General features: G+C 44.2%; 1 protein-coding gene across 2 annotated transcripts in view; it reads right to left on the bottom strand.

Moving 5' to 3' along the window:
- SPATA13 (spermatogenesis associated 13) overlaps window positions 1–27034 on the bottom strand; it is a 327713-nt gene extending 300679 nt beyond the window's left edge. For both annotated transcript variants that reach the window (XM_054445913.2, XM_054445914.2), the window contains exons 1-2: window positions 26614–27034; window positions 22587–22794 (exon numbers count right to left, since the gene is read on the bottom strand). In XM_054445913.2, coding sequence (XP_054301888.2) covers window positions 22587–22626 — 40 coding nt within the window. In that variant the 5' untranslated portion in view covers window positions 22627–22794; window positions 26614–27034. The remainder of the gene's footprint in view (window positions 1–22586; window positions 22795–26613) is intronic.
- Window positions 27035–27468: the final 434 nt, after the last annotated feature.

The following is a 27468-nucleotide window of genomic DNA, read 5'->3' as shown; positions in this document are numbered from 1 at the left end:
CTCCTTTTTCAGTTCTTTCGCACATCACATTAGATGAAATGGGGACATGCTGGAAACGTGTTTGTCTTGTCGTTGTCTGAAACCGTTGCTCATTTATACTGTGTACAGATTTTATTCTATCACATTTGCAATCTCAGGGAACCTCATGTTATGAAATGCTTGAGGTGCCACGAAGGCCCTGTGTGTTTACCTGCTGATGAGTTAGTTGATCTCATGAACACTCAAGAGTGACAACTTACGAACACTGGGAATAAGAAAACTTTTAATACAAAAAACCACTAATGAACACTGACATTTAGACTTACCCTCTATACCCTCCTGGATATGTTTTAACATGTCAATTATTAATCTCTCACCTAATAATAGAATTATGGTGGTTACTCACAAAGTGGCTGTCTCTTCTCTGCAGCTCACACTGGAAACTGCAGGAACATAGCAGACACCTCCGGCTGCTTGCAGCCCAGCCAGTCTGACCCTGGCCTTCTCAGGGTATGTCTCCTACCCCGAAGCATGGGTCCAAACAGAGTAATTGTGTAGCAGAACAGGTGATGATTATGCAAGAAACAGTACAGTCTTTTAGAAGATCAGCTCTAAAGGTCAAGGGGGTGGACGTCTTTATTAAGAAGGGAAAAAAAATGTCAGCTATGCTGCTGTGTGCAGAAAAAGGAATCCACTCCTCCATTGACAAAAATGCCCAGGCTGCATCTTGCTGAGCCTCAGATCTAGCTTTCAGGGTTGTGGCAAATCTAAAAGCACATGCATTCCTCAGGAAATGCCCCTCTACAGCTTGTGTGTTCTCTGACCCTTTACATGACATGTACCAGCTGTTCTTCACATTATTTGAAAGACACTTTTATGAACTCAGATCTTCCCCATCCCTCTCCCACCCGCTGTCCCCACACCTAAAACTCAGGAGTTCAACATCCCTTCACCAGGGAGGAAAGCTGTATAACGGCCCTTTTTCACCAAGGATTCCATATTCCCCAACACATCCTTAAAACTGTGGTTTCCATTTTCTCCCTGCATACACTCCATTTCTCGTACTTAAATATGAGCTCCTGTCCTAGGCTTACCCTGCTAGGCACCAGGTGAGCACTATATTCCTGAGCTGCTTCTGTGGTCTAAGAAGCAAGGCAACCCCCAATTCATTGAAGATCTCCAATTCTCGCCTCTAAACATACAAGTATCTTTTAAGAATGTGGCTTCATAATCTATCCAGATTTAGCAAACATGGTAAAAATTTAAGAATCAAAACAGTTTTCAAATGTGAGCACAACAGCCAGGCTGCCAGAGAACAGAATTTATTTGCAATTAAATGCTGATGTCATCTTCCAGCATCTGTTAACTTCTCCCCTAGCGACTCAGAGAAAGCAGAGTTCTTCCAAATTAAGGACTCTCAGAAAAGTACTTACTTTGAGAAACTCTTAGCTCTTTTAAAATGGAAAGCAATGTGGTGAAGATAACCTATATGTCATGAAAAAGTAGCCATGGAAAAGGGAATGTAGATTCATTTTCAGATGTGCATCAGTGAATTCATTTGATTTATTCTCATAGACAGTAAACAGATTGTGATAATAGAACAGCTAAAGCCAAGATGTGCACTTTCAGCTTTCGTTGCAAATCTGATAATGGGAAGAGTTTGTGGTTTAATGTGGGGGTCTCGGGTGGTTGGCATTTTGTTATCTGTTATCTGAGTGTCCTTTTGTGTCTTACTAGTAGCCTAATGTCACTGTAGACTCTCCCACAGCTTTCACAGATACTGTGACTGAGCATAATTTGGGAAGATAAATCATATGGAAAGTAAATTTTCAGCCCTGTGTGTATGGAGCAGTCTCTGAATTGATTTAATTGATGCACTGTGCTGACCATTCCTGCATCTTCCTGGGGCAGGGTCTGTTGCCCACAGCCAGCTCTAGGACACCCAGTAGAACTCTCAAGGAAGAAGCACCTTCATAAGGGGGCGGCTCCGCCCTCCCTGAGTCCCGTCTGCGCCCCTGTGAGTAGCCCCTCACCCCTGGATGACCACGGAGCTAAGAAAACCCTTTGGTTTTCCTAGAGAACTAGAGAGCCGGGGAATAAACAAATATACTGTGGTCCATCCAACCTGGATGAGAGAAATCTAACAACAAGTAAGCACAGTTACCATGTTAACTGTAAACACTGCCATAAATGGTATCTGTTCAAAGTGCACAGATAGGCGTTGGTACAAGAACCGGTATTTCACTCCTGACTCTTTATTGACTGATGACTGCAGAGCAAAATTGTGTATCTGCTTTTTAATTTCATCTTTCTAATAATTCATCTTTCTTTTTGAAATTTACAAAATGGGGTTCATGATGCTTTGGAGATTTTTTAAAGCAGTGTTTTACCAAAGACAGAGACGTGCTACCCTAGGAAGGAACCCAAGTCCCTGAACGACCTTGAGGACAGACCAAAGCCCAGGAGTGCCCACCAGGAACTATGCAAGGAGACAAGAGTCAACTTCTATATTTAAAAGACAATAGTAATAAGTACTGTTTCTGTGTGTACGTATATGCAGCAAGCGTACAAAACAATGCTGCGGGAGGAGGGGAAGTGTGGCTGAGAAGGGACTTCTGCTGTATTGGTTCTTGTTTAATGGGTTCTGTATTTGCTGATGTATATGGTGTTTTTTTCCATGTCTCTAATATTGTATTAAATATGTGAGTCAAATCAAGTATAGAACAAAAAGAAAGTATTTTAAAATCATTACTATAATGGATAACGGCTGATGTATAACTTAAAGACAAACACTTCTGCAAATATTTTGCATTAGTTAAAAAATGGACTTTCTACAGTCATAATACTCTGCTTCAATCTAAAATTGCTTGAAATGCATTATATGCAATTAAATCTGTATTCGTTACTACTAATACAATACGAAAAGAACTGAATACGTGATGAAGGTTCTAATCTTAGTTCTGTTTCTTTCAAAATCTTAGGTTTTCTTAAGAGCAGCTCGTTACCATTAAAGCCTCTACGTGCTTCCAAAGAAAAAATTACGCATTACTTGATTTGTGGCACAGCAGCCTTAATTCAGGTTCCTCATGAAGATATGCACCGTACTCTTTCCTGTGTGCACTCCATTCATTATTTGAATTCTCAATCTTTTTACCACCTTCTCTTATAAACCTGCTGTTATCTCATGGCTCAGTAATGAAATTGTTACTGGTGTCAGAGAAGCTGTGCTTGGTTTAGGATTTCTGTAATGGAAACATCAAAATAGCTTAATCCAACACCTTCTCTGAGTGATCTGGCCTAGGCACTCCCCTCTCTATCTATAGGTACATCTAAGCATACACACACACACACACACACACACACACCCCTGCATTTATAGACCAGCGTGGGGAAAATGCTACAGACAGAACCATCGAAAACCAGCCAGATGGGATTTTGAATAAAAGGGCAAATGCTGTAGTTTGGAAGACTGAGTCAATGGCCACAGGGAACTGTCTGCCCATACACTCCTGGCCTGAGATCATAGGGAGAATTAACAGAAGAAGAACAAATGATGGCAATTTTCTCTGTTCACCCCCCACATTCAGAAAAAGAAAAATATTTCATTGAGCCACTTCTGAGGACATCAGAAGCAAAGGTTCCAATAGGGCCCAATCACCCAGGGATGACCAATGAGTTTGATTTTACAACACTGTGTATGGGAAAGACAGAGCTGGATGGGTTCTACGTCCATGCCTGCCAAGTAAGGACTGCAGAGCGGCAGCGGGTAGGAAACCTATTTCCTTTAGAGGGTACGGCCAGTGCCTGTGGTCTTGGGGTCACAGGTGCACTGGATGCTCTTCCTTCCTCAAGGAGCCAGACAAGGCTTGCAGCAGTCCTCTTCCAAGGAGACTCCAGGAACTGGTGAATTCGTGAAGCTCCTGCAGTCTAGTCAGTCCAACCGGGAGGGATAGTGAGTCTCAAAGACCAACGCACTCACCCCTCTGACCAGGCCTCAGGCCACTGAAGCCGATCTGGTGTTTCCCCAAGCCCAGAGTGCTTTCAGACACCACCACCACCAGCTCCTCTACTCCTTCCCCCAAAGTGTGTCACTCTGTCTCCTCTCTGTGGAATGCAGAGCAAGTGTGACATTTCCCTCCTACTCGAATTCGTTTGTCAATGCTTCTGACTCTGAACACCCCAAGAAGACAGAACTTTTTCATCTACCTCCTGACTGCAAGCCCAACATGGAGACTGGTAGATACCTGTCATTCAGTATGTTCACCAACACGTTTTTTGAATCACAGGCATGGTGTTAGAGTGAGCTATTCAATAGGTGGATGGACACATACATGACAATCATCTTAGACCTCTTCTTGTAAATGACCTCATGTGACAGAGGTTAAAAGCTATGACACTGCTTTTTTGAAGCCCATGCCTCAAACTTGTACCTGACCCCACCTTTGCCACTGCACAGTGACTTCTTGCCACTCCCTCTCGGCCATGTAAGATGTTGACACGTGGCTCACAGTGCGCCATCCACCTCTGCTCCCACCCACCCCCTGGGTGAGTTCAATGTCTACATGAGTGACATTGTGGCCATCAGTCTCCTCCTCACCTCCCATGTCTCCTTTATCTCCTCGTCCTTCCCACAGCCACACTCCAGCCTCATCTTCTGAAATCACTGTTTGAATCTCTGGGCTCAGTGCTGGAGCCTCTCCCTGCAGATCGCTTGCTCAGTCCTCACCGCTGCTCCCTCACCTCCTGGCCCCCAGCCAGTGCTGACTCTTTTTACTTCTTCAACCCATCAGGTTCTCTTTCTTCATTTCCCTCCATATCCACGGCCATCACTGAACATCCCTGCCAGTACCCAAAACTCCTCACCCCTCCTGCTTCCCACCCAAGTCACTGGGATGAGTGTAGTGCCCTGGTGGGTCTGTGCTGGGGTCTCCTGGGAAGCATCACCATCAGGACACAGGGGCATTCATGGGACTGACCCTAACAGACACGGCGGCCAGCCTGGCCACCCTCCTGCCTTTCCCCGCCAGCTCATTCTCCCCTCTCCACGGCCACTCCTTAATGCAATCTCCACTCTCCTCAAACTTCCAGCCCCACTGAACCCCACCCTCTCTCACACCTCACCTCTCTCATACCCTCCTTCTCAGAAGAAGCAGGTGTCCCCAGACACTCCCTCCACCTCCGTTCCTGCAGCCTTCCCACAAGACACATTATCCCTGGCATCCTGCCCTTAGCACAGAAGCATCACCTCCTCTCATGCCACTCACCTGCTCACCCTCCACCTCAGTAATGTAACACTGTTACTCTCCCCCGTGTTCTTGTATATGTGACTACTCTTGCTCTACTCTAACCTTAAAATGTAATGTGGCTGTGAGCCAGGATGACATTACCTGGAGAGAGTAGGGGGTGAGAGTAGAAGAGGCCACTTGGCCAGCCTGGAAGAACTGGGTCAGATCATAATAATAGTAGCCAAGGAAGACAGGGAGTGAGGGGAGTGAACAAGGGGGAAACACAGAGCACAGCAGCCAAGAACTTGGAGTAGGGAGAGGCTGAAAAACAGTGGTGCTATGTTACAGCAGCCTAGGAAATAAACACTGTCCAGTCCCAAATTCACACCTCTGACCCACGCAATCTCCCGAATTCACACCTCACCCAAGGCTCTCCCAAATTTACACCTCTCACCCAGGGCTCTCCCAAATTCATACCTCTCACCCAGGGTTCTCCCAAATTCAAACCTCTGACCCACAGCTCTCCAGAATTCACATGTCTAGCCCAGGGCTCTCCCAAATTCATGCCTCTGACCCAGAGCTCTCCCAAATTCACACCTCTAACCCAAGGCTTTCCTGAATTCCCTTTCTTGAACACAAGCCTCTTTCCCCACAGGGCTTCTGCATGTCCTGTTGCCCTTTCCTGAGAATCCTTCTTGGGCCCTCTTCCCCACCACTTCATAGACTGGATCACATTAGCAAACATCTTATGTTGTTGCCGTGTACTTGGTTTGTGGCCTGTCTTCCCCCTAGAAGGCAGGCTTGGGGACGGCAAGGGCTGCATCTGCCCTGAAAGTCACTCCTTGTGTGGTGTCTGGAAGGCCCCTCCCCACCAAGAGCTGCCTGGCTTAGACATCTCACCTCCCAGCACTGTCTTTCACTGGGCTCCCCACGCCTTCCATATTCTCCATCACTGGACTTTGTCCCCTGCTGCTCCCTTTGAAACCTTTTCTATCTTTGTATCAGCCTGGTTAAACTCTTACTCATGCCTCAGCTGCCCCCAAGACCTACACTTCCTCAGTGAAGGCTTCCCAGCCCCCAGGCCAGGTCAAGCCCTCTGTTGTTCTCTTTCAGGGCACAATGTCCTTCTCCTTTCTAGACCACCACAGCTGACATTCTGTATTTGATTTTGTGCTCATTTGATCAATGTCTAACCCTCCCACTAGGTTTCTTACCTCACCATCCTCAGTGTGAAATGCCATCTTTGTGTGGTTATAATATGCATTTTGGTGATTACTAATAAGGGCAGGCACTATTTTTCTTGTTTATAGGCCAGATCTTTTTTGACTATATTCTACTACACTGCCTGTCTTTCAGGCCTGGCGAGTTAACCATCATCTTTGCTGCAATTCAGGTATTTGGCCAGTAATATTAACAATAACAGAGCTATTTTGCATTTGCTTTGCATAAGTATCTAAATGGGGGAAGTCTGCTATAAAGAGTGAAAAAGAGAATTTCTGATTCTTAAAAAAATGGAGTAATAGGAACCACATTTACTCTCTCACTGAAAATAAAAGAAACCTAAATATAAGAAACACCAGTTTTCAAACATTAGATGCCAGGCCATACTTCAGAGTAATCCCTGAGAGGCAGAAACAAATAGGCTGAGCCTTTGGCTTCCCCAGTTATTGCCTGGAGGGGGTGGGTTTCCAGGCTGCAGCTCAGGCAGGAAGAATCCAGCCTGAGCCTGGAGATCTCCCTGACTCGAGATGGAGTTGGGAGTCCCACAAGGTCAAGGTCTGTACACTTAAAACTATCACCTGCTGTTCAGGCAAAATAAAATGAGAGACAGACCATGTGATGGGTTGGAAGATTCAATATTGTTAATATGCCAAATTTTCTCAAATTGGTCTAAATATTCTACACAATGCTAATCAATATCCAAACAGGCTTTTTTTTTTTTTTTTTTTGGTAGAAAATGAGGATCTGTTTCTAAAACACATGGAAATGCAAAGTGCCTAGAATGACTAAAACAGCCTTGGAAAAAAATGGAGGACCTATAGCACTTGATTTTGAGACTTATAAAACCAATTATCAAGATAATCAACATTAGGCTGGGTGCAATGGCTCATGCCTGTAATCCCAGCACTTTGGGAGGGTAAGGCAGGTGGATCACTTGAAGTCAGGAGTTCAAGGCCACCTGGCCAACATGGTAAAACCCCATCTCTACTAACAATACAAAAAGTTAGCCTGAAATGGTGGCATGTGCCTGTAATCCCAGCTACTTGGGAGACTGAGGCATAAGAATTGCTTGAACATGGGAGGCAGAGGTTGCAGTAAACAGAGACTGTGCCACTTCACTCCAGCCTGGGTGACAGAGCAAGACTCCATCTCAAAAAAACAAAAACAAAAAAACAAAGTTAGTGAAAAGATGGAAAATTGATCACTGAACACAAATATAAAGCCAATTGATTTTTAACAAAAATGCGAAGATAATTCAATGGACAAGTATCATTTTTTCACTAGGTGATGCTGTAACAGATGGATGTTCATGTGCAAAAAAAATGAACCTGAATCCGTATCTCAGGCCACATATGAAAATTAATTGGAAATGAATCACAGACCTAAATGTAAAACCTAAGTATACAAAACTACCGTTAAGAACACATAGAAGAAAAACATCGTAACCATGGGTTAGGAAAGATTTCATAAATACAACAAAAAATCATGATCCCTAAAAGAAAACAACTGACAAACTGGATTTCATCAAAATTTAAAACTTCTGTTTTTCAAAAGACACTGTTAAGAAAATTAAACGATACGCCACAGTCAGGGAGAAAACATTTGTAAACTATTTATCTGATAAAGATCTTTTATCCAGAACATGTTTATAAAACACTCTCAAATGCAATAATATGAAAACAACCTGACAAAAATGGACAAAAGCTTTGGATAGACATTTCACGGAAGAAGATAAAGATGGACAATAAGAACAAGAGAAAAGCTCAATGTCTTTAGTCATTAAGAAAATGCAAATTAAAACTACTCCAAGATACCACTACATACCTTTAGAATGGCTAAAATTTTTTAAACTGATGATTCCAAGTGCTGTTCAGAATATAAAGTAACTGGAACATTCTAGGGTGGGAACATTCACTGCTGTTGAGAAAGTGAAATGGTGCAAAGACTTTGGAAAACAGTTTGGTAGTTTCTAAACAAGTTAAATGTATGTACCACATGACCTAGTCATTTGTACATAGATACTACCCTAGAAGAAAAGAGTACATTTGTCCACACAAAGACCTGAAACTGAATTCCTGTAGCAGCTTTACTCATCATAGCCCAAGACCAGAAACAATCCAATGTTCATTCCCAAGTGGCTGCATGAACAATGGAATACTACCAATATAGTTTGTCCCCTCCAAGACTGATGTTCAAATGTGATCCCTAGTGTTGGAGGTGGGACCTAGTGGGAAGTGTTTGGCTCATGACGGTGGATCCCTCATGAGTGGCTTGGTACCCTCTCATGGTAATGAGTGAGCTCTCCTCTATTAGTTCAGAAGAGAGCTGGTTATTTATAGAGGCTGGCACCTCCTCCTCACTCCCTTGTTCCCTCTCTTGCCATGTGACACGCTTGCTCCCCCTTCACCTTCCACTATAATTAGAAGCTTCCTGAGGCCTCAACAGAAGCAGCTGCTGGTCTGATGCTTCCTGTACAACCTGCAGAAGCATGAGCCAAATAAACCTCTTCTTTATAAATTACCCAGTCTCAGGTATTTCTCTATAGCAATGCAAAATGGACTAATATAGCTACTAAGCAATGAAAAGCCATGAACTAGTGATACATGGAAAGACATGGATAAATCTCAAATTATGCTGAAAGAAGTAAAAAGATTTCATAGTATATGATTTCTTTTGTATAAAATTCTAGAAAATGCAACTAACTTATAGTGATAGGAAGCATCAGTGTTTGCCTGGGAGTGTGGGTACAGGGAGGGTCGGCTCACAGGGGGCATGCGTGTTCTACTTTTGGTGGTGATGAATATGGACACGGTTTTGACTGTGGTGAGTATACACATATGTACCACAGTGCACACTTTCAATATGTGCATTCTATGCCCATTATACCTTAACAAATAAGAAAAGATAAAAATAGAGACCATTTCTGCTCACAGTATTTTTAGTTGAAACTGATGGTTGTTTAAACAGAAAAGCCATCATTTTCAAGAGCCCAGATATTTCTATCAATCATGACTGATCCTTACAAGAGTGGTTAGAAGCCCAGGATGAATACTCGTTATTCCATTATTAGCTGGAATGGGGCACTGGGAACAGCAATGGGCTCTCTCAGCCACATTCTCCTGCTTGTAAGTTGGGAAAAGCAGCCACTGCCTACAAGATGTTCTGAGGGGGCCACTGTGAGTACAAGGATCCTTATAAGGGAGAGAGAGTGGCTGGGGAGCCTGAGAAGGAGACTGACCATAAAAGCAGAGGTCAGAGGGAGGCGACTGCTGGCTCTGGAGATGGAGGAGGGGCCACAAGCCAAGGGAACGCTGGCAGCCTCTTTTTAAATTATGTGTGGCCTAAAGCTGCCTCCTCACATATTTTAAGTTTGGCCTCAAGGCTTCTTGTGCACAGCTTCTTGTGCATAGTGAACTGTAACCTCACTGATGTGTAAACATCCTGTAAGCTACTCTTTTAATAAGTAGCCAAATCTCAGCCAATCAGCCAAGCACAGGTGGCCAACCATTAAAACTTGTTCAGATAAGGCAAGAACCCAGCTGTGACCAACCTAGCTGTTTCTGTACATCACTTCGTTTTCTTAGGTCACTTTCTTTCCTCTGTCCATAAATATTATCTGACCATGTGACAGCCCCAGTGCAGTCACTCTGAACCTCTTCTGGTTCTGGAGACTGTCTGATTTGCAAATCGTTTTTTGCCCAATTGAACTCTGTTGAATTTAATTTGCTGAAAGCCTTTCTTATCTGGCTTATCTGAATTTTTATGCCCCTTCTCACCATTCTCCACACTTTTCAAAGAGTTAGATCTTTTGTTCTCATTTACAAACTCTACTGTTAAAACTCTAGAAGGTGGAAAGGCAAGGCGGCGGACTCTCCCTCATGGCCTCAGAAGGAAAGCAATCCTTGAGTCAGCCCAGTGAAGCCCACTTTGGACTCCTGACCCCTGAAATACGAGATAATAATCCCATTAGGTTCATGGTAACCTGTTACAGCAGCAAGAGGAAACTAATTCGTAACCTACCAAAAACCCTTCATTTCTTCAGAGATTCCAACACACTGTTAGGGTCTGTTCTCTTCTGGAATGAGCAACCTGAGTTCTCTGTGTCTCACAGGTCCCATATCTATCTGCTCAGTTGTCTCTGTAGCTCTTCAAGTCTTTCCTTAAACAGGAAGCTCAGGCAGAGACAAAACATATGCTATCAGGGTCCAATTAGTACTCAGAATAAAAGATGACCACTTCCTCCACGCAGTTCAAGGCAGCCTCACCCTTCCCCAGTTCTCAGGAAACATGGCTTATCTGAATTTTTATGCCCTTCTCACCATTCTCTACACTTTTCAAAGAGTTAGATCTTTTGCTCTCATTTGCAAATCGATACATTAATTAACACAACCCCCTCTATTTCTCTGCCTTTGTAATTTTTTCAGGAGATTTTGGTAAGAAGAATCAAAACTTTCCAGATTACAAAATTAGATTTGATTACAGATATGAAAATGCATATCAGATACAGATGAAATTCCATGACCTCACATTTTTATCTCAAAGGGAAAACCTCAGTCGATATGGAGATTCCATCTGTTTTGAGCTGAAAACTGCTGCCAATTAGGGCCCCTGCCAGACCTGACCTCTGTTATTTCCTTCCTATCTGGGCTGGATTCATTTTGTTATCATCATAATCAGTTATTTAAAAATAAGTCAGAAGTAATAACAAGTTCAAAAGCCAAGGCCCAGTGATATCGATGTTAATGTCAAATCCAGTTAAATGGGATTCATCACTTGGATTTGATTAAGCCAAACAGGAAAAACAAAATTATCTTTGATTTACATGTGTTCAAAGATCACACCTTTGTCTTTCTAGGGATAAAATCAGAAGACGAGCTATGTATGATAAATAATTTTAACATGCAATTTTTTTGTAGTGTTACAAAAGCAAATGAGATTGGTATGTATCTTTAGGCTCTTAAGGATGTCAGGGTTCCCAAACCTTGGCACTACTGACATTTTTGGACATCGTGTTTGGGGGCTGTCTTGTGTATGATGAGTAGTTTAGCTGCATCCCTGGCCTCTACCCACTAGACGTCAGGAACAGCATCACACACACAGTCACGACACTCAAAACCATCTCCAGACACTGCCAGATGTCCCCTGGGAGGCAAAATCACCCCTAGTTCAGAATGCTGAGCTACACCAATTCACCTGTTTACAGCAAATGCTTCATAACAGTGTGCTGATGTGCTTTTAACTTTTAATCTGCCTTTTGGCCTAAAATGTAGGGCTTGGTTACAAGCCATTTTCTTTATGACTGTAAGGGAGGAAGAATCTATTGCCTAGTGACTATTAGAATTCTACTCTTCTGTTTCCAAAAATGAGTGCTCTTTATTCCTCTACACAGACCCCAATATTGCAGAGGTTAAAAAACAGCACTCTATGCTCATTTTAGTCTTTTCTCACCTTCATTACTCAATGATGAACAGAAAACATCAACATTTCCCACGTGTGGTCATTAAAGACAGGCTCCCAGTTGCGGATAATTAGCGGGACCTACCCAACACTTAGAGGATCTCAGCATCCAGGGCCTGAAAAGCATCTGCAGTCATGCCAGCCAGTCCCACACACGAACCTCCTCCCAAACACCTCTGCTTCTATTCTAGCAGAAAGTTCTGCCCTTGTTAAGGACGATACTTCATCCTCCAGCTTCCACCCTAATTGTGCTCTCTGAAGCCATAGCAAGATTGTCTCATTCCTCCCTCTATACAATAGCTGAAGCTCCATCTGAGAACTGAAGCTCCATTCATACTACATTAGATATGTTTCAAATTCTTACCAATCAACATGAGCCTATACAGGATCTTTTTAATTATAGTTTTGCCATTGGTTTGGTCAAAGGTGCTTTTAAGGAGCAGTCTAAGTCCCTAATCCTTTCACAGTAGTGTTTCCTTTAGAACATTTTTCTGAGTTGGAATTTAGAAGGCCAGGAGTACATTTCCTTTACCCCAAAACTGTAAGAATGACAAGAATACCCGTCACTGGCAAGAACAGGCTGTGACGCCAATGCGTGGCAATCACTTCATAATTGAGAAGGACATTTCATTGTAACTCCTTGTTACTTGTCAAAAAAAAAAAAAAAACACCACCACCATCACCCACCACTTCCCAGACTTCAGGGAATCATCGCTCACCCCAGCTGGCTGCACCCTCATACATACCTTGAACATAAGCAAATTTAATTTCCCAGACAAATCTGTTGTTGGAATATGCAATGACCTCACCCTCAGGCTGCATAAATACTGCCTGCTGTGAGCAGGGGTGGTTTACAGCTGGATGGAGAGTTTTACGGGGAAGTACCTAGAGATCCCCTTAAAAAGCAAGCCTGGATGCTTTCTCTCCCTCTAGCCAAAGGATGGGCTTTCCTAGGACAAGGCTTATCCTAGGATAAGGGATAAATTCTCCCTTATCCTAGCCTGTGGGTTTGAATCCGTGGTCCCACAATGTCATGCAGGGGTCTGTGGGAAGGGCTGGGGCATGGACAGGCCACAAGCACACGGTACCAGGTCCTGGGCTGAGAATGTCCTTGGCAGGAACTGGCATCAAGCATTTGACATCTGTGAAACAACATCACTCTTCTGAAAGGTGCATGCTTTCTCTTATTTGCAGAGAAGCCTTATTGCCATAAATGTGCAGACAAGGGAAATATGTTTGACGATGTGGGTAACACACTGCTAGGAAGAACAGCACTTTAATACCACTTACTTCAGTCACACACTAGTTAGTGGCAGATCAACTAAAACCATTAATTAAAATGTCGTGGTCTGTGGAAAAGAAACAGTTGAAAGCCACTGCTTTGGACTACAAATGTAACTGGGCTGATCAGCGATGCTCTGAGGCAGCAGCTGTGATTCTGCAGTTGCAAAGTGCCAGGCTTAGGAACCCCAGCTGCCACAGTGGGCCAAGCCTTGGGACACTCTGTCCATGACCTTTCGCCGCAGCAAGTTCATTGCTCCTTATGCAGCGACTTAGACTGTGGACTTTTAAACCCACCTCTGCTGATGCTTCCAGGCTTTTCTGAAAGCACAGCAGCCTGGACCTAGCCCAGGCACATAATATGATGCCCAGAGCATGTTGGTGAAAATATGACACGCAGCTCTCAGGGCACAGCTGGCTTGATGGAAATTCCCATGCTGCACTGTAAACAGAAGAACAGTAGCTGACGCTTCCTAGCTCTTGCCGTGCCAGGCACTGTTAGAAGCGCTTTACACACATGGCAGCAGCTGCCAGCAGTCATCTATTTCGGACAGTCTAGACAGTGTTTCCCAGCATTGTGGAGCCAAACGTGGCCATGTCCCCAGGTTACATCCAGCTATGGATGTGAGTTTGCCAGGAAGCTAATGAATCCTAGGCTGCAGGATCCCTCTCCTGCAGGGCCCCTTTCAAGCCCAGGGAGGGGCTGTAGCACATGGGCCACTTTGTGTTCATTTCTTAAAGAAAGTCCCGGAAACTGACCCTTCAGACCTCACCATACATGGGACTACCCCTGCCAACATTCTCCTCTGGTCTGTGCGTGTAATGGTCCTGGAAATCACACATCAAAGACACAAAGCCATCATTAGCCTAGATCCCTGAAGACTTCGTGGAGCAGAGCCATCCATCACCACCAGCACCTGCCACCTGTCAGACACACCTGCAATGGTCTGTATCCAGGCGGTAAATTTTTATTGTGTCAAGCTACCAAAATGTTGGGCTTTACTGCAGGACCTAGTATCACCCTAACTAATACATGCCTTATTTTATATAACTCTCAAAAAAACCTTATATACCTCATGTTGCTCTGAAGCACAGAGACCCAAGTACACAAGGTCACATAGCTGTTAGGAACAGAGCTAGACTCAGACCTCCTGGACACTGATGGAGGCAGCAGGTCCCTGGGTTGACAGCACATGGTTGGACTCCAGTTCTCCACTTTCTACCAAGAACCCAGACTTGAGGAGTGTCAGGGAGAATGGTTCTGGACCTCAGTAATCTCACTGTAAATGGGCCTAACTATTCTACTCACTTCCTAGGTTTTGTGAGAGTTAAAATAATCCATGTGAAATATTTAGCAGAGTGCTTGGCTTGTAGTAACCACTCAACAATGGCAGTGCCAATCATTACAATAACCCCATGGTCTTCGTCACTGTGTCCTCTTCCTGTTTGGGGTGACTTTCCGCATTGCACTATACCAAAGCCTGAGTGAACAGTCTCATTCACCACTGCTTGGCATGGAAGATTTTTCTTCTCAGAAACAATACAGAAAACAACCCACTCACCCACCTCCCAACCCCAGCCCACCTGCCCCCAACTCAGAGTCTCCCTAATCTGACTGTCTACAAATGAAGGTCATTGTGGGATGATTACTCTGTTGTCCTCTTGGTGTGAGGGGCTGAGAAGTATATTTACTTCTTGAACAATTTTTCACAAATGTGCACAATATGCATGGTGCTGGACTTGCTGTGAACATGAGTCTTATCAATGCATTGGAGAAAAGAATGCAGTAATAGCAAAGACAGCTGGACACTGCGGGCTGGGGCTCATTAACTTTGCAGCATGAAGCCCGGTGAAGGAGAAGTTTCTTATGACCACAACATTCCCTGTAAATTTTCAAAGAGAAAAGAGGAGCAAGAAAAGAAGTCATCTGAGAGTGTCTTCAGCTGAAAGTTTGCTTACTTTAGACAGAGTACAGTAAAATATGGCCTTTGCTATTTTTACTAGACTGCATACTGATTAGACCCTAAGTCCCAAATTGGTGACTACATTCTGCAAACACAGGATTTACTGCCCTGAATCAGCCCCAAACCACACTTACATCTCAGAGAGAGACAAGAATGTATTACAAAGAAAAGAGAGCACAGGTTCTTAGATGGGCTGCCCTTGAAGGCAATTTGAGTGATGCTGCATTCCAAATCCATCCCTTCCTCACCAGCCCTGACCAGGATCTCTGCCTTAAGCTTGTGTGCCCCTTCTCCACTCAGGGAGCTGCTGCCCTGCCTGGGACTCTGCCAGGACAATTAGCAGGTGTCTGTTTCTCCTCTGCCTGATCTTAACCTTGAGCAGGCTTCATCTTCTTTCACTGTCTTTCTCACAAGGCCAGGGGTACACCAGGCAAATAAAACTGCAGCCAACTCAGCTTTCTCTTCTTGCCACACAGGTTTCAGGATTTGTGGGGAAGACACTCAGGGTCTCATCCCAAGACTCTGAATATGTGATACTATCACAACCTACTGGCACCCAGTCACATCCCATTCCCAGAAGGCATTCTCCTTTAGTTCTCCAGCCATCTGTCAACAGTCATCCATCAACAGATGTTTACGAACGATCAATATGTTAGGTTCTGGGTGATCACGGGAAACAAGGCAGATGTGATCCTGCTCCCTGGGCATTTACAGTTTTGTGGGGTGCACCCTTTTGTACAAGGAAATAGATAGTTATAGCACAGGGCAATTATGCAAGCTAAGGGACATGCCGGAGCCTAGAAGAATCCACTAAACCAGGCTGGGGAGTGTTGGGCAAGACTTGCTGGAGGAAGAAGGAATAGAGCTGCTCAGGTTGGTGGAGACTGGGGAGTGGAACAAGGGAGAACATTCCAGAAAAAGGAACAGATTCAAAGGTCCTGAAACAAGGGTGCACTCTGAGTTTAAGGAATTGAGAAATCACTATTGGGAACAGTGAAGTGTAGGAAGGAGGGGGCAATGAGTAAGGAAACAGAGGGAGTGGCCAGTCCAGAGGCCATGCTGAGGAGTTTGAGTTTTATTCTAGGGGGAGTGGGGGCCATCAAAGGGTTTTGGCCAGGGATATGGTTTTATAAAACCAGAGAGTTGCATTTCATAAACTCCTCTTGGTGACAGATCATACAACTGCTGAATGTGGAAAAGTCTGAAGGCAACAACTCCGCTGGAAGTGGCTGAGGGAACCCAGCAGGGATTGGGTGGCATCTGAACAAGATGGTGGTGACCAGGTGCAGGGTGGTGGGCACACTGGAGAGACTGTTTAGGTGGAACAAGTTGGCAGTTGTCTTACTCTGTTTGGGCTGCTGTAACAAAATGCCATAAACTGGGTGGCTTATAAACAGCAGACATTTATCTTTGACAGTTCTGGAGGCTGGGAAGTCAAAGATCAATGCATCCGCAGATTCAATGTCTGGTGGGTGCCCACTTTTTGGCTCACAGATGGTGCCATCTTGCTGCATCCTCATATAGTGGAAGTGGCAAGACAGCTCTCTGGGGCCTCTTTTCTAAGGGCACCAACCCTGTTCATCAGGTTTCTGTCCTCATGATCTAATCACTTCCCAAGGCCGCACTTCTGATACCATCACGTTGGGGGTTAGATTTCAGCATAGAATTTTAGTGGGACACAAACTTTCAGCCCATGGCAATAATGTAGAAAATAATACAGAAGAGAGTAGATAGGTATGTGGAGAAGCAAGACAGCAAACTCAGGAACTGGGACGTTACTCTGTGGGTCAGAGGAATGAGTTCAGAGTGGGGCATGTTGAGTTTGAGTTTTCCAGTACGCAGTTAGCTGCATGAGCTTAGCAAATGATATTTAATAATATGCTATTTGGGTTGTTTTTTTCAGTTCATACCAAGTTACTTATGTTTATGTATTCAACTTTTAAAAGAAAACTTGAGTAAATTTTTCTTGTTGTTGTTGTTGTTGAGATGAAGTCTCGCTCTGTCACCCAGGCTGGAGTGCAGTGGTGCGATCTTGGCTCACTGCAACCTCTGCCTCCTGGGTTCAAGTGATTCTCCTGCCTCAGCCTCCTGAGTAGCTGGGACTACAGGAGCATGCTACTACTCCTGGCTACTTTTTGTATTTTTAGTAGAGACAGGGTTTCACCATGTTGGTCAGGCTGGTCTCAAAATCCTGACCTCATGATCCACCTGCCTCGGCCTCCCTAAAGTGCTGGGATTACAGGCATGAGCCACCGCGCCCGGCCGAGTAGATCTTAACATTAAAACACATAGTGAGACTAGAAATTTTTATAACTTTCTCACAAAGATATTCTTTCTTCAGCATATGAACCATTTCAGTAAATGGACTACCGGACTGGACTCTCCCCTTAATAAAACCCACTGTCACCGAGCCAGTATTTGATCAATGGTGTTGAAAAGCAAGTTTTACTAATTCTCAGACAAAGCTCCTGTTTCATGGGAGAGCTCCAAAGACTCCCACAGGCTGCACACTAGGGATGCCAAACAAAAGGATATTTTTCAACAACAGCCAATATAAAGAAGAGGGAGGAGAAAAACCCAACAGCCCAACTGAGAAATGAACAAAGGAAATGAACAGATAGTTGCAGTTAAAAGAAATACAATGGCCCTGAAACATTTAGAGTTCACGCAAAATAGGAGAAATACGAACTAAAACTATACTGAGGCAGCATTTTCCATCATGAGATGAGCAAAGATGAAGGAGTTTGTTCACATGCTGCATTGGTGAGGGCTTGGGAGACAGGTTCTTTATAAAGGAGACATAAATTGGTACAATCTGCACAGAAGGAATTCATCAACATCCAAAATTTCATGTGCCCAAAACATTCTTCTCAGCAAATCAGTAATTCTGATTGACCAACATGCTTGTTTATGTGTGAAATGGTTTAAGTTCACAGTTATTCACAGAAGCATGGAAAAAACTGAAAGCCTGTCCATAGAGAACTGGTTTATATAATATGTTATCACCACAGCACAGAATACCATGCAGCCAGAATACCACTGAAAAGATTTAAAATGGTGAAAACAACCCAAATTTCCATCAGCAGGTGAATGAATAAACAAAATGTGATATATACACATTATGGAATATGACTCAGCCTTAAAAAGGAACAAAATTGGCTGGGCGCAGTCGCTCATGCCTGTAATCCCAGCACTTAAGGAGGCCAAGGCAGGCAGATCACCTGAGGGGTCAGGAGTTCAAGACCAGCCTGGCCAACACAGTGAAACCCAGTCTCTACTAAAAAATACAAAATTTAGCCAGGCCTGTGGTAGATGCCTGTAATCCCAGCTACTCAGGAGGCTGAGGCAGGAGAATTGCTTGAACCCAGGAGACAGAGGTTGCAGTGAACTGAAACGGTGCCACTGCACTCCAGCCGGGGTGACAGAGTGAGGCTCTGTCTCAAAAAAAAAAAGAAGAAAAGAAACAGAATTCTGACATATGCCACAACATACCTTGGCCTTAAGAACATTACGTTATGTGAAATAAGCCAGACACTAAAGGACAAATACTGTAGAATCCGCTTATAAGAGGTACCTAGAGTAGTCAAATTCATAGAGACAGAAAGTAGAATGGTGGTTGCCAGGGGCTGGAGAGGGGAGTGGGGAATTCCAATTGTGTAAGATAAAAAGAGTTCTGCAGATGGATGGAGGTGAAGGCTGCACAGTAATGTGAACGTGCTGAATGCCGCTGAACTGCACACTTAAAAATGGTAAATAAAACACCAAACTTTTCAAATCCGGGGTTTTTACCTTCTAATTAGTCAACATATAATTGCATAACCAAATTCTTACTGGCAAAATCAGGTCTTTTGGAGAAAAACAATGCTTAATTCAGTGGCTGACTGCCTATGTTGGCTAAATATAAACAGGTTGCAAAAATAATTTTGGCAGATTGCCAGAGCTAAAAGTAATGAATATAATATTTAACCTTAGAAGTGCTTAAACTTTTCTCCAAAGAATATAACTCCTCCATCAGGGGAACTATTGATTTTTACATGATTCAAGCTATCTTTTATCCACTGAAAATGGAAGTATTTTACAAGCAGTGTGGCTCCTCATTTCCTGGTCATAGACATATTCTAATAGCTAGCCATGAAAATATTTTCTGAAATACCACATTAGCTGTCTAAATAGAGACACAACCACTGAAAGAAAACCTGCTAAATAAGACCCCAAGATTATCTATCCCATAAACTAAGAGATCTGCTTTCATTATAAATGAATGTCTCATTTAGTAACAGGTTCAGTGTAGGTTTCAATCCTCTAGTTCATTTAAAATATCAATCCAGGCTACTCTGGGCACACTGCCTATGGGGTAGGCCTGCCCCATGTGGAGTAGTAACACACACACACACACACAAAGAGAGATATATCCATTCACCTCTAAAATAACAAGATTTGAAACTTGTCAAATTTCCCATAATGTAAAATGATAGGTGATTGTGCTTCACTCTAAATATGCTGAACTCCTTGCACAACGAGATCCTATGATGTTTCCAATCCGAGGAAACTGCAGACATCTGGGTCTGAGATGGAATCCAACAGCAAAAACAGCCCGAAGTGACTGAAATTCCTGTGGCCAAATGACTGCTGTATGGCCCTGATGCTCTTTCTCAAGGCTAAGATCTTACAGCTAAGACATCATAGCCAAGAGCAGCTGAAGACAATGCTATTTCACAAAGGAGCAAACCAAAAAGATAAATTAAAGTTGAGAAATCCACACCTCTAAACATTTTCCCAGGCAGACTTTCCCAACCTTGTGTATAAAAAGGGAGATACCATCATCCTTGCAGCTTCCTAGAGACACTAGGGGACTCCTGGATAAAAGGCCAATGGGTTGATCATTGAGAGGCATTTGGGATTCTTAGAGAAGACATGTTCCATTTTAGGCTGGTTTTCAGAAGGAGCAGAAGGGACCTTAAAAACTAATCAAAACCCTCTTCCTGCAGATAACGCATGTAAATCTTTGGGAATTTGGCTCAATAGGCATTTATGCAAGACTTGCACCCAGGTCTCCTGATGCTCCTCTGGCCCATTCTGATCTCTGTCTTGTTATCTAAATAAAATTCTTAGATGCCCCAATTTGCATGGTACGAAGGCTTTGCACAACAAAAATAACATTTTGTTTGTTTGGAATTTGGCATATAATTTCCTTAGAAAGAGGTTATACAATGACTAGGTCCCTGGGCAGGCCGAAATACCTAATGTGTACATGCGAGACCATGGTATGCTAAAAACACCTGCAAACCTAACACCCCAGAACTGCATTTATTATTCCAACTTGAAATGCCAGGAAGGGTGGAATGAGAGACAGCTGCACTCCCTTCTCCTCGGGGACTCCTCCAGGTCCAGATCACTGCTGATATCATGAAGGGGAGAGCTGAGGTCCGCGGGTGAGGAGAAGCACACTTGCGGCTAATCCAGGGGATACTTAGTACCCAGGCTGGCTTCCTCGTCCCTGTGTGTCTCTTCCTCCATCCGTCTCAGCGTATGGACCGCTGGCTGTTGTCCTCTCTTGAGTCACCATCTAGAGTTGTGACCAGCATTTTTCTCCTCTGCCCTGCTGTTGCCCTCAACACGGTCTTATATTCTTACGTTGCCTGTGTATCCTTCTGTCCTGGAAATGAACACTCAGGCAGTCTTTTAGGACTTTCCAATGATTTATGACTATCAATAATGAAGAAAGAACAGCCCTCTCTTCCCCTCCTGCAGCCCAGTCCCTCTTTTATTTCCTTCAGACCCTGATGAAATTCCTCCGGGAAGGTAAGGCTTGAAACCCCACAGCCAGACTCACCCTGGTATAGACACATCCAGAGCTAGGATTTCTTGAGCCATCCTCATTGGACTGGAGGAAGACCCTGGGCTGAAAAGCGTGACAGAGCCTGGATTGGGGTTGGGGTGATGAGAATGTGCAGGAGACAGGCATAAGGAAAGAAGCCACAGCAGGGGAGGATCTGGGCCTCTGGCCACTGAGCCCCCACAACAGGCATTCCTGGGGTGGCCATGCCATGACACAACTTTTCCCACGATTCCCTGTGCGCAAGGCCGCTCACCCTCAGCCGGATCATAAACTACTCAGGAAGAAAGGTCGTGACACATTTCGTGCCTCTGTCAGCACTGAGTATACATGGAGTGACTGGTCAATACTTGTCGAGTGGTTTGAACTTCCAAGCCACTCAACGTCATTGCCATCTTCGGTAGCAGAGGGGAAGAAAGGGCATTTCACTATGCCCACACCTGAGGAACTCATCAACAGCCAGAACAACCGTTTTCTCTCACTCTACACATCTGTGTTTGGTTATTCTGTTCCTTAATTTGAGGAGGGTGTGTCTGAGGTGAGCATTTTGATTAAAAGCTGCTATAAAAGCAGCAACTGAAGAGACCAGCTCACCTCCTGAATCTGTGCCATGTGATGTGCACAGCCGGCCAGTTACACAGATGTCTGGCTCAACTAAGGAGAAACAACACGTTCAAAGTTGACTTTTCAAACTCCAAGTGCTGGCACCAATCCCTGTTCTAATTAAGTATGCACGGCTCTCAGAAATAGGCAGTCTTTTTTGGCTGGGATAATAGTAGCTGTTCTACACAAGAACCTGTTTCTGAAAACACCGATCAAGGAAAGCTGCTGGATCTTGTCCAAGCAGTGCATTCCGAACACTTTCTGTGTTCCTTGGAAAAGCTCCACCAGGTGAATTGGAGCCCTGCTCTTCAGCGGGGATACTGCAGAATTTCATCCGGGGCCTCACACTTAAAAGTAAAGGGGAATGACTGGGGTTGGAAATGCGAGGATGACACAGACCACAGCTCCACCACTCAACGGTGGGAAGGACAGGTGCCGCACGTGGCCATGATAGAAACAGATTCCTAGAACAGTGCACACGGTTTCTATTCAACTTACAGAGAAGAGCCAAGAAGCAACCTCATAAAATTCTTTCAGCAAATGACAAGACATTAAATGGATAAAATAGAAGACTACTCTCCCTCCCTTTGAAGGCAGAATATAAAGTAATGAAGGAAGTTAAGGAGACAAACACAAGTACTTTGAGACTCTGATGACCGGTGAATACCAAAACTTCAGTGGCGGAAGACTCCGGAACCTTCTTCTTTAGCTGACTTGAAACACAGCATTGATTTCTACCTTTACAAAGCAGACACTATGTAGTCCAGCCAAGGGCAAGGCACTGACCACAAGACCTGCAGGCTTCGCCCTAGACTCTGTTATTTTATGACCACATATTTCAACAATTGGAGTTTTTGCCACACATTCCAATTACACCCTTATTAGTTGCTCAATCCCTCAGTGAAAACCTTCAAATTCTACTGGCTACCCTTCACAAACAGCCTGAAATACTCTGCCATAGGTATCTTGCTAGAAATAAGCATGGATAATGCCATGCAGGCAGAAAGTTGCCCAACTTACCTTCACGGCCAGGATGTTTGTGAGGCCTACGCTTCGCCATCTGCACGGTGTTGCCATTTCATTTTCATCAGGCCTGTCATGCTGCACAGGCAGCAAATATGACTCCAATCACTCCACAGCTCAAAAAAATGCAGATAGACAGGTCACCCCTAGCTGGCACTAGGCTTCATCTTCCCTTGTCAGAGACTGACAAGGTTTGAAGCTGGCCCTGCAGAGATGAGAGTGAAAATAAATTACGAAGCAAGCTAGATATAGAATTCAGTTCTGGATGTTTTTTTAAAAAAACAACCAACAGAATATACTAATGTAAAAATAAATGGCCACTATTTGCTCAACCATTTATTTGTGCTAAGAGAAAATACTAATGAGAATAACAAAGCAATTGAAACAGGTCAACAGGTTTTGTCTTCAAAGTCACAGATCAGTGTCTACTTTTTTTTAATTCTCTGCTCTGGGCTCAAAATTCACAGGATGAAGTCCTGACTCCAGTACCTCAGAATGGGACTGTATTTGGAGATAAGGCCTTCATAGCGGTAATTAAGGTATAATGAGGTCATATGGGTGGGCTCTTATCCAGTATGACTGGTGTCCTTATAAGCAGAGATTAGGACACAGATAATCTAGAAGGATGACCACGTGAAGACGCAGTAAGAAGGCAGTTGTTTATGAGCCAAGGAGCGCGGCATCTGAAAAAACCATCCCTGCAGACTCCTTGATCTCGGACTCCCAGCCCCCAGCACTGGGACAATCAAGGTCTGTCACTTAAGCCTCCAGGCTGTGGTGTTTTGTGATGGCAGCCCGAACAAAGACACTCTCTCCCATCCCCTCACTCCCATTTTTGAACAGTGGCTGGTTTTTGATCAACTTCACTTGACTCTTCCTTCTCAATCTCACTTCATTTTGCTCCAGGGAGCCCCTCTCCAGCTTCTCCTTTCACTGGCCCTGCCCCTTTGTCTTTTAAAAGAGTTTCTCTTGCCTTCTTCCCAGACAGAAGAGCAGCCTTGGGGAGGTGAGGGAGAGAAGGGATCTTGCACCTAGCACTCCAGGGCTGGTGAGAGACCCAGCCTCCCAAAGCTCACACGTGCACCTGGTTTGCAATGGCAGAATAAAAATCATGTGACATGGTCAGAAGATGCACCTCTTCCTTTCTGGGTGACCCTGTCTGACTCGTTCAATTTCTCTGAGCTTCTGTTTTCTCACATATTTAAAAAATGGTGATGTGAATTCCTGAGTGGTTGTTGTAAGGCTCAATGAAGATAATGCATTGAAAAATATTTCATATGCTAATCACTACAACTCAGTTTTTCTACCTATGAAATAGGTACTCCCTAGCATTTCACAGTATAGTTTAATGAAAAAAAAATCAGCAAATAAGCAAGACTTCTGTGACTCAGGATAGTATCTATAAAAGTACTATTTCTACTCTAGTTTTCATCCGTCCAGTAAAGTTTATTTTTGTTTTTTCTGCCAGTTAATATTTATGAAGAGTGTTGTATTTGGTATTACGAAGAGAATTCTAAAGACACAGAAGACCTAGTCCTTGCCTTCAGGGATTCTGCAATCTATTTGAAAAAATAAAATTTTAACAGTAAAATAGCTTATAAAATTAGTTCAAAGAGGTTTCCCAGGCTGCAGTGGAAAATGCATAGCTAAGTCTTCATGCAGGACCAGCCAGGTCCATACCTGAACTTTCTAGGACAACTTTCCAGACAGAAACTTTTCCTATGACCTCTATAATGTGGCTCCAAGTGGAAAGTAAGAAATCTGACAAAATATTTAAAAAGTTAATAAAAACTTAAATGATAACTAGTGTATTTTGCTTTAAACAACTGTAATGCTATAGCGATTTATTAAACACAGTACTTTAAAACACACACATCTTTACATGTTTTAAAATCATGAATAACTGAATTTAAATTTTCTCATTTACTTCCCAGGAACCCCTGGAAAAAATATTATTGACAATGACAACATTCCAGTTGGAAGAACACATCTTCAGAATGCAATTGGTATCTGATTTTAGAAATACGTGACTTCAGAAATATCTCAACCAAAAAGAAAATTGCAGTATAGTTATTGTTTCTAAGAAATTCACTTACCATTATGAATGATCAAAAAATATGGTCATTCAGGTAGTGAGGATTTAATGATCAAAGGGCGAATGTTCCAAAATGTATGTCATAGCAAGTGGCTTTTGCATCTTGAGCCTGACTGGCCGTGAGACATGAGGCTTATCACTGCACTTCTCTGAGTGCTGGACTCCTCCTGTTTTAAATGGGTCCAATAATGCCTGCCTTGAAAGAGCAAAACCCACAACGCAAATGAAGTTCCAAGCTCAGCTGCGGTCTGTGTACTTGAGGCCCTGGCCAGTAGCGGGGGCTGTCCTGGTGGCGTCTCACAATGAGAATGTACCACAGTGGTTTACAAGTGCTTCCTAACATTTCCGGCTCCCTAAACTGTGAATTTTTCTAATTCAGTTTTGTATGTTCTTCTCACGACTTATCTCTCTGCTCTCAAGTCTAGCACTGTGCACAGCACATAGTAGAGCCTCAATAAATGTTTGGTGAATGAGTATCTGAGTAAACAAATAACATAACTTGTAAAATGGAAGTACTACTGTAGCTACAAAAAAACTGCTCTAAAAAAGATCATTCAAACCCCTTGACATTTTTTTTTCCTATGATATATGGCTAAAACAAGTAATCTTTGACATAGTAAGACAAAATCACCTGGCACATCTCCATGTAAGAAAATATCCATAGAAATAAAATGAGACTGATGCTCTCTAGTCCTTTGTGAAAGTCGCCATCTTTCCAACAGTAGAACTGTCTGCATTTTTAGTACTGGGCCTAATATTTAGTACTGCTATCTGCTTTATATATTTTTCTTTTGCGAATGTTTTTGGCTAGTATATTTGAAAAGCTGAGGAACAATTCGTTTCGTGGATCCAAATCTGGTTCTGTACTTTACTTTTTAAATGATAATTAAGGAACTCCCGTCAGTAGATGCTACCTTAAAAACGAGGAAATAGAATGTATTTTTTTAAAAAACTTTGTTGGCCAAGCGCTGGCTCAAGCTTCTAATCCCAGCACTTAGGGAGGCCGAGGCGGGCGGATCACCTGAGGTCAGGAGTTTGAGACCAGCCTGGCCATTACGGTGAAACCCTTTCTCTATTAAAAATGCAAAAATTAGCCTTGTGTAGCGACGGCCGCCTGTAATCCAGCTACTCGGGAGGGTGAGGTAGGAGAATCGCTTGAACCCGGGAGGCAGAGGTTTCAGTGAGCTAAGATCCGCCACTGCCCTCCAACCTGGGCGACAAAGTAAGACTGTCTCAAAACGAACAAAACAAAACAAAACTTCGTTAAGTAGCAGTACTATTCTTGTTCATGTCTTCCATAACACCACAATCCAAATATTTTCAAAAGCAGAGCATTAAGGTATTAAATAGGTGATAGTTTATTCCCTAACCAAGTGACAGCGGCTGCCAGCGGACTGTGGATTGACATCGACAGACACACACACCAACGAAGCATCAGAGTCGGGGGCTCACGCACTGACGCTGAGCACCGGGAGATTCCGGCCTCCCCGGCGGCTCCTCCGTCGCCCGGCAACACAGCCACGCTGCGGCTCGGCCCCGCCCCCGCTGCCATGGCAACGCGACCGCCGGGCTGGCTTTGTGCAACTACTGCCCCGGCACCCCTATGCTCTCGCCCCTTTAGCCTGCTGGGCCGCGGCAACTTTTCTTTTCTCTTTTTTTTTTTTTTTCCTGAGACGGAGTCTCGCTCTGTCGCGGAGGCTGGAGTGGCGCGATCTCGGCTCACTGCAAGCTCGGCCATGGCAACTTTTCTAACCTCACCGCACCTATAGCTCTATCCCTTCTCCTACCCGGAGCCGCTGATCATCAACTTTCACCTTTACTTCAGCGGAAAAATGTTCCACGGGCACAGGATTTCGGCCAAATGCTGCTTGGCTCTACCTTCTCCAAAAGTACGGGCGAGGTGACAATCTGCAGAGAAATCCCACTTGCCTGTCTCAGCATCCCTCCCACGTCCTCAGAGGGTCCTTGGAGGGATCCCAGCATACCGCTCCGAGCTGGAAGTTGGAGGAAGGTCACGGAGACGCTAACTGGAAACTGTCCCGAGTGCGCGCCGCCCCCATGCCCTGCGCCCTCTTCATTTCCTCGGCCAGGGCGGGACCTCCCAGCCGCTGGGCCCAGGACCGCAGCGAATCAGTCTCTGGCTCCCCGCCCAGCAGAACTCAGACAGGCTCTGGACGGCTGTCCGAATGCCGCGTTTCCCTGGCGATGAGCAGTTCCGCATCACCCTCTGCGGCTAGCTCAGCTTCTAGGGCCGGGGCTGTGCTATTGTTTGCCGTTCTTCGTGGGTAGGACGGTGGGGGGCCCGGGCTGAGCCCGGAGCAGGCGGACCTGGGGTGAATTTCTTGCAGGCCTTTTCTCTCCCTTCTCCCAACCCCTTACTGTTGCATATTCATAAGAAGGCGGGGTCGTTTCCTATCTCCTTTAAATCTCCCAGACTTGAGGATCAGGGGAAAAGAATTGGGGTATAAGCGTTTGGGAGGGATCACTAGGAGGCGAATAGGGTGGGAGAAAGAGTGGTGACACAGACAAGCAAATACAGGATTCCTGTTCACAATTTCTTCCTCCACCCTCAGGCAGCAAGGACACACACACACACACACACACACACACACACTTCTTAATTTCAAAGAGATCCTGACTGAAGTGGGAATCAAGTTTCCAACACATGAACTTTAGCCGATACATTCAAACGATAGCAGGTAGTAAAACTATAATGATGGGAAGATGATATAATTATAGCCCAAGATAATCAATTGTTAAACTATTAAAAACAAAGGAAATTAG

This window comes from Pongo pygmaeus, chromosome 14 (assembly GCF_028885625.2).
Source record: "Pongo pygmaeus isolate AG05252 chromosome 14, NHGRI_mPonPyg2-v2.0_pri, whole genome shotgun sequence".
NCBI lineage: Eukaryota > Metazoa > Chordata > Mammalia > Primates > Hominidae > Pongo > Pongo pygmaeus.
The sequence above is the reverse complement of the archived record's forward strand: the minus strand, read 5'-3'. Positions and strand labels throughout refer to the sequence as shown.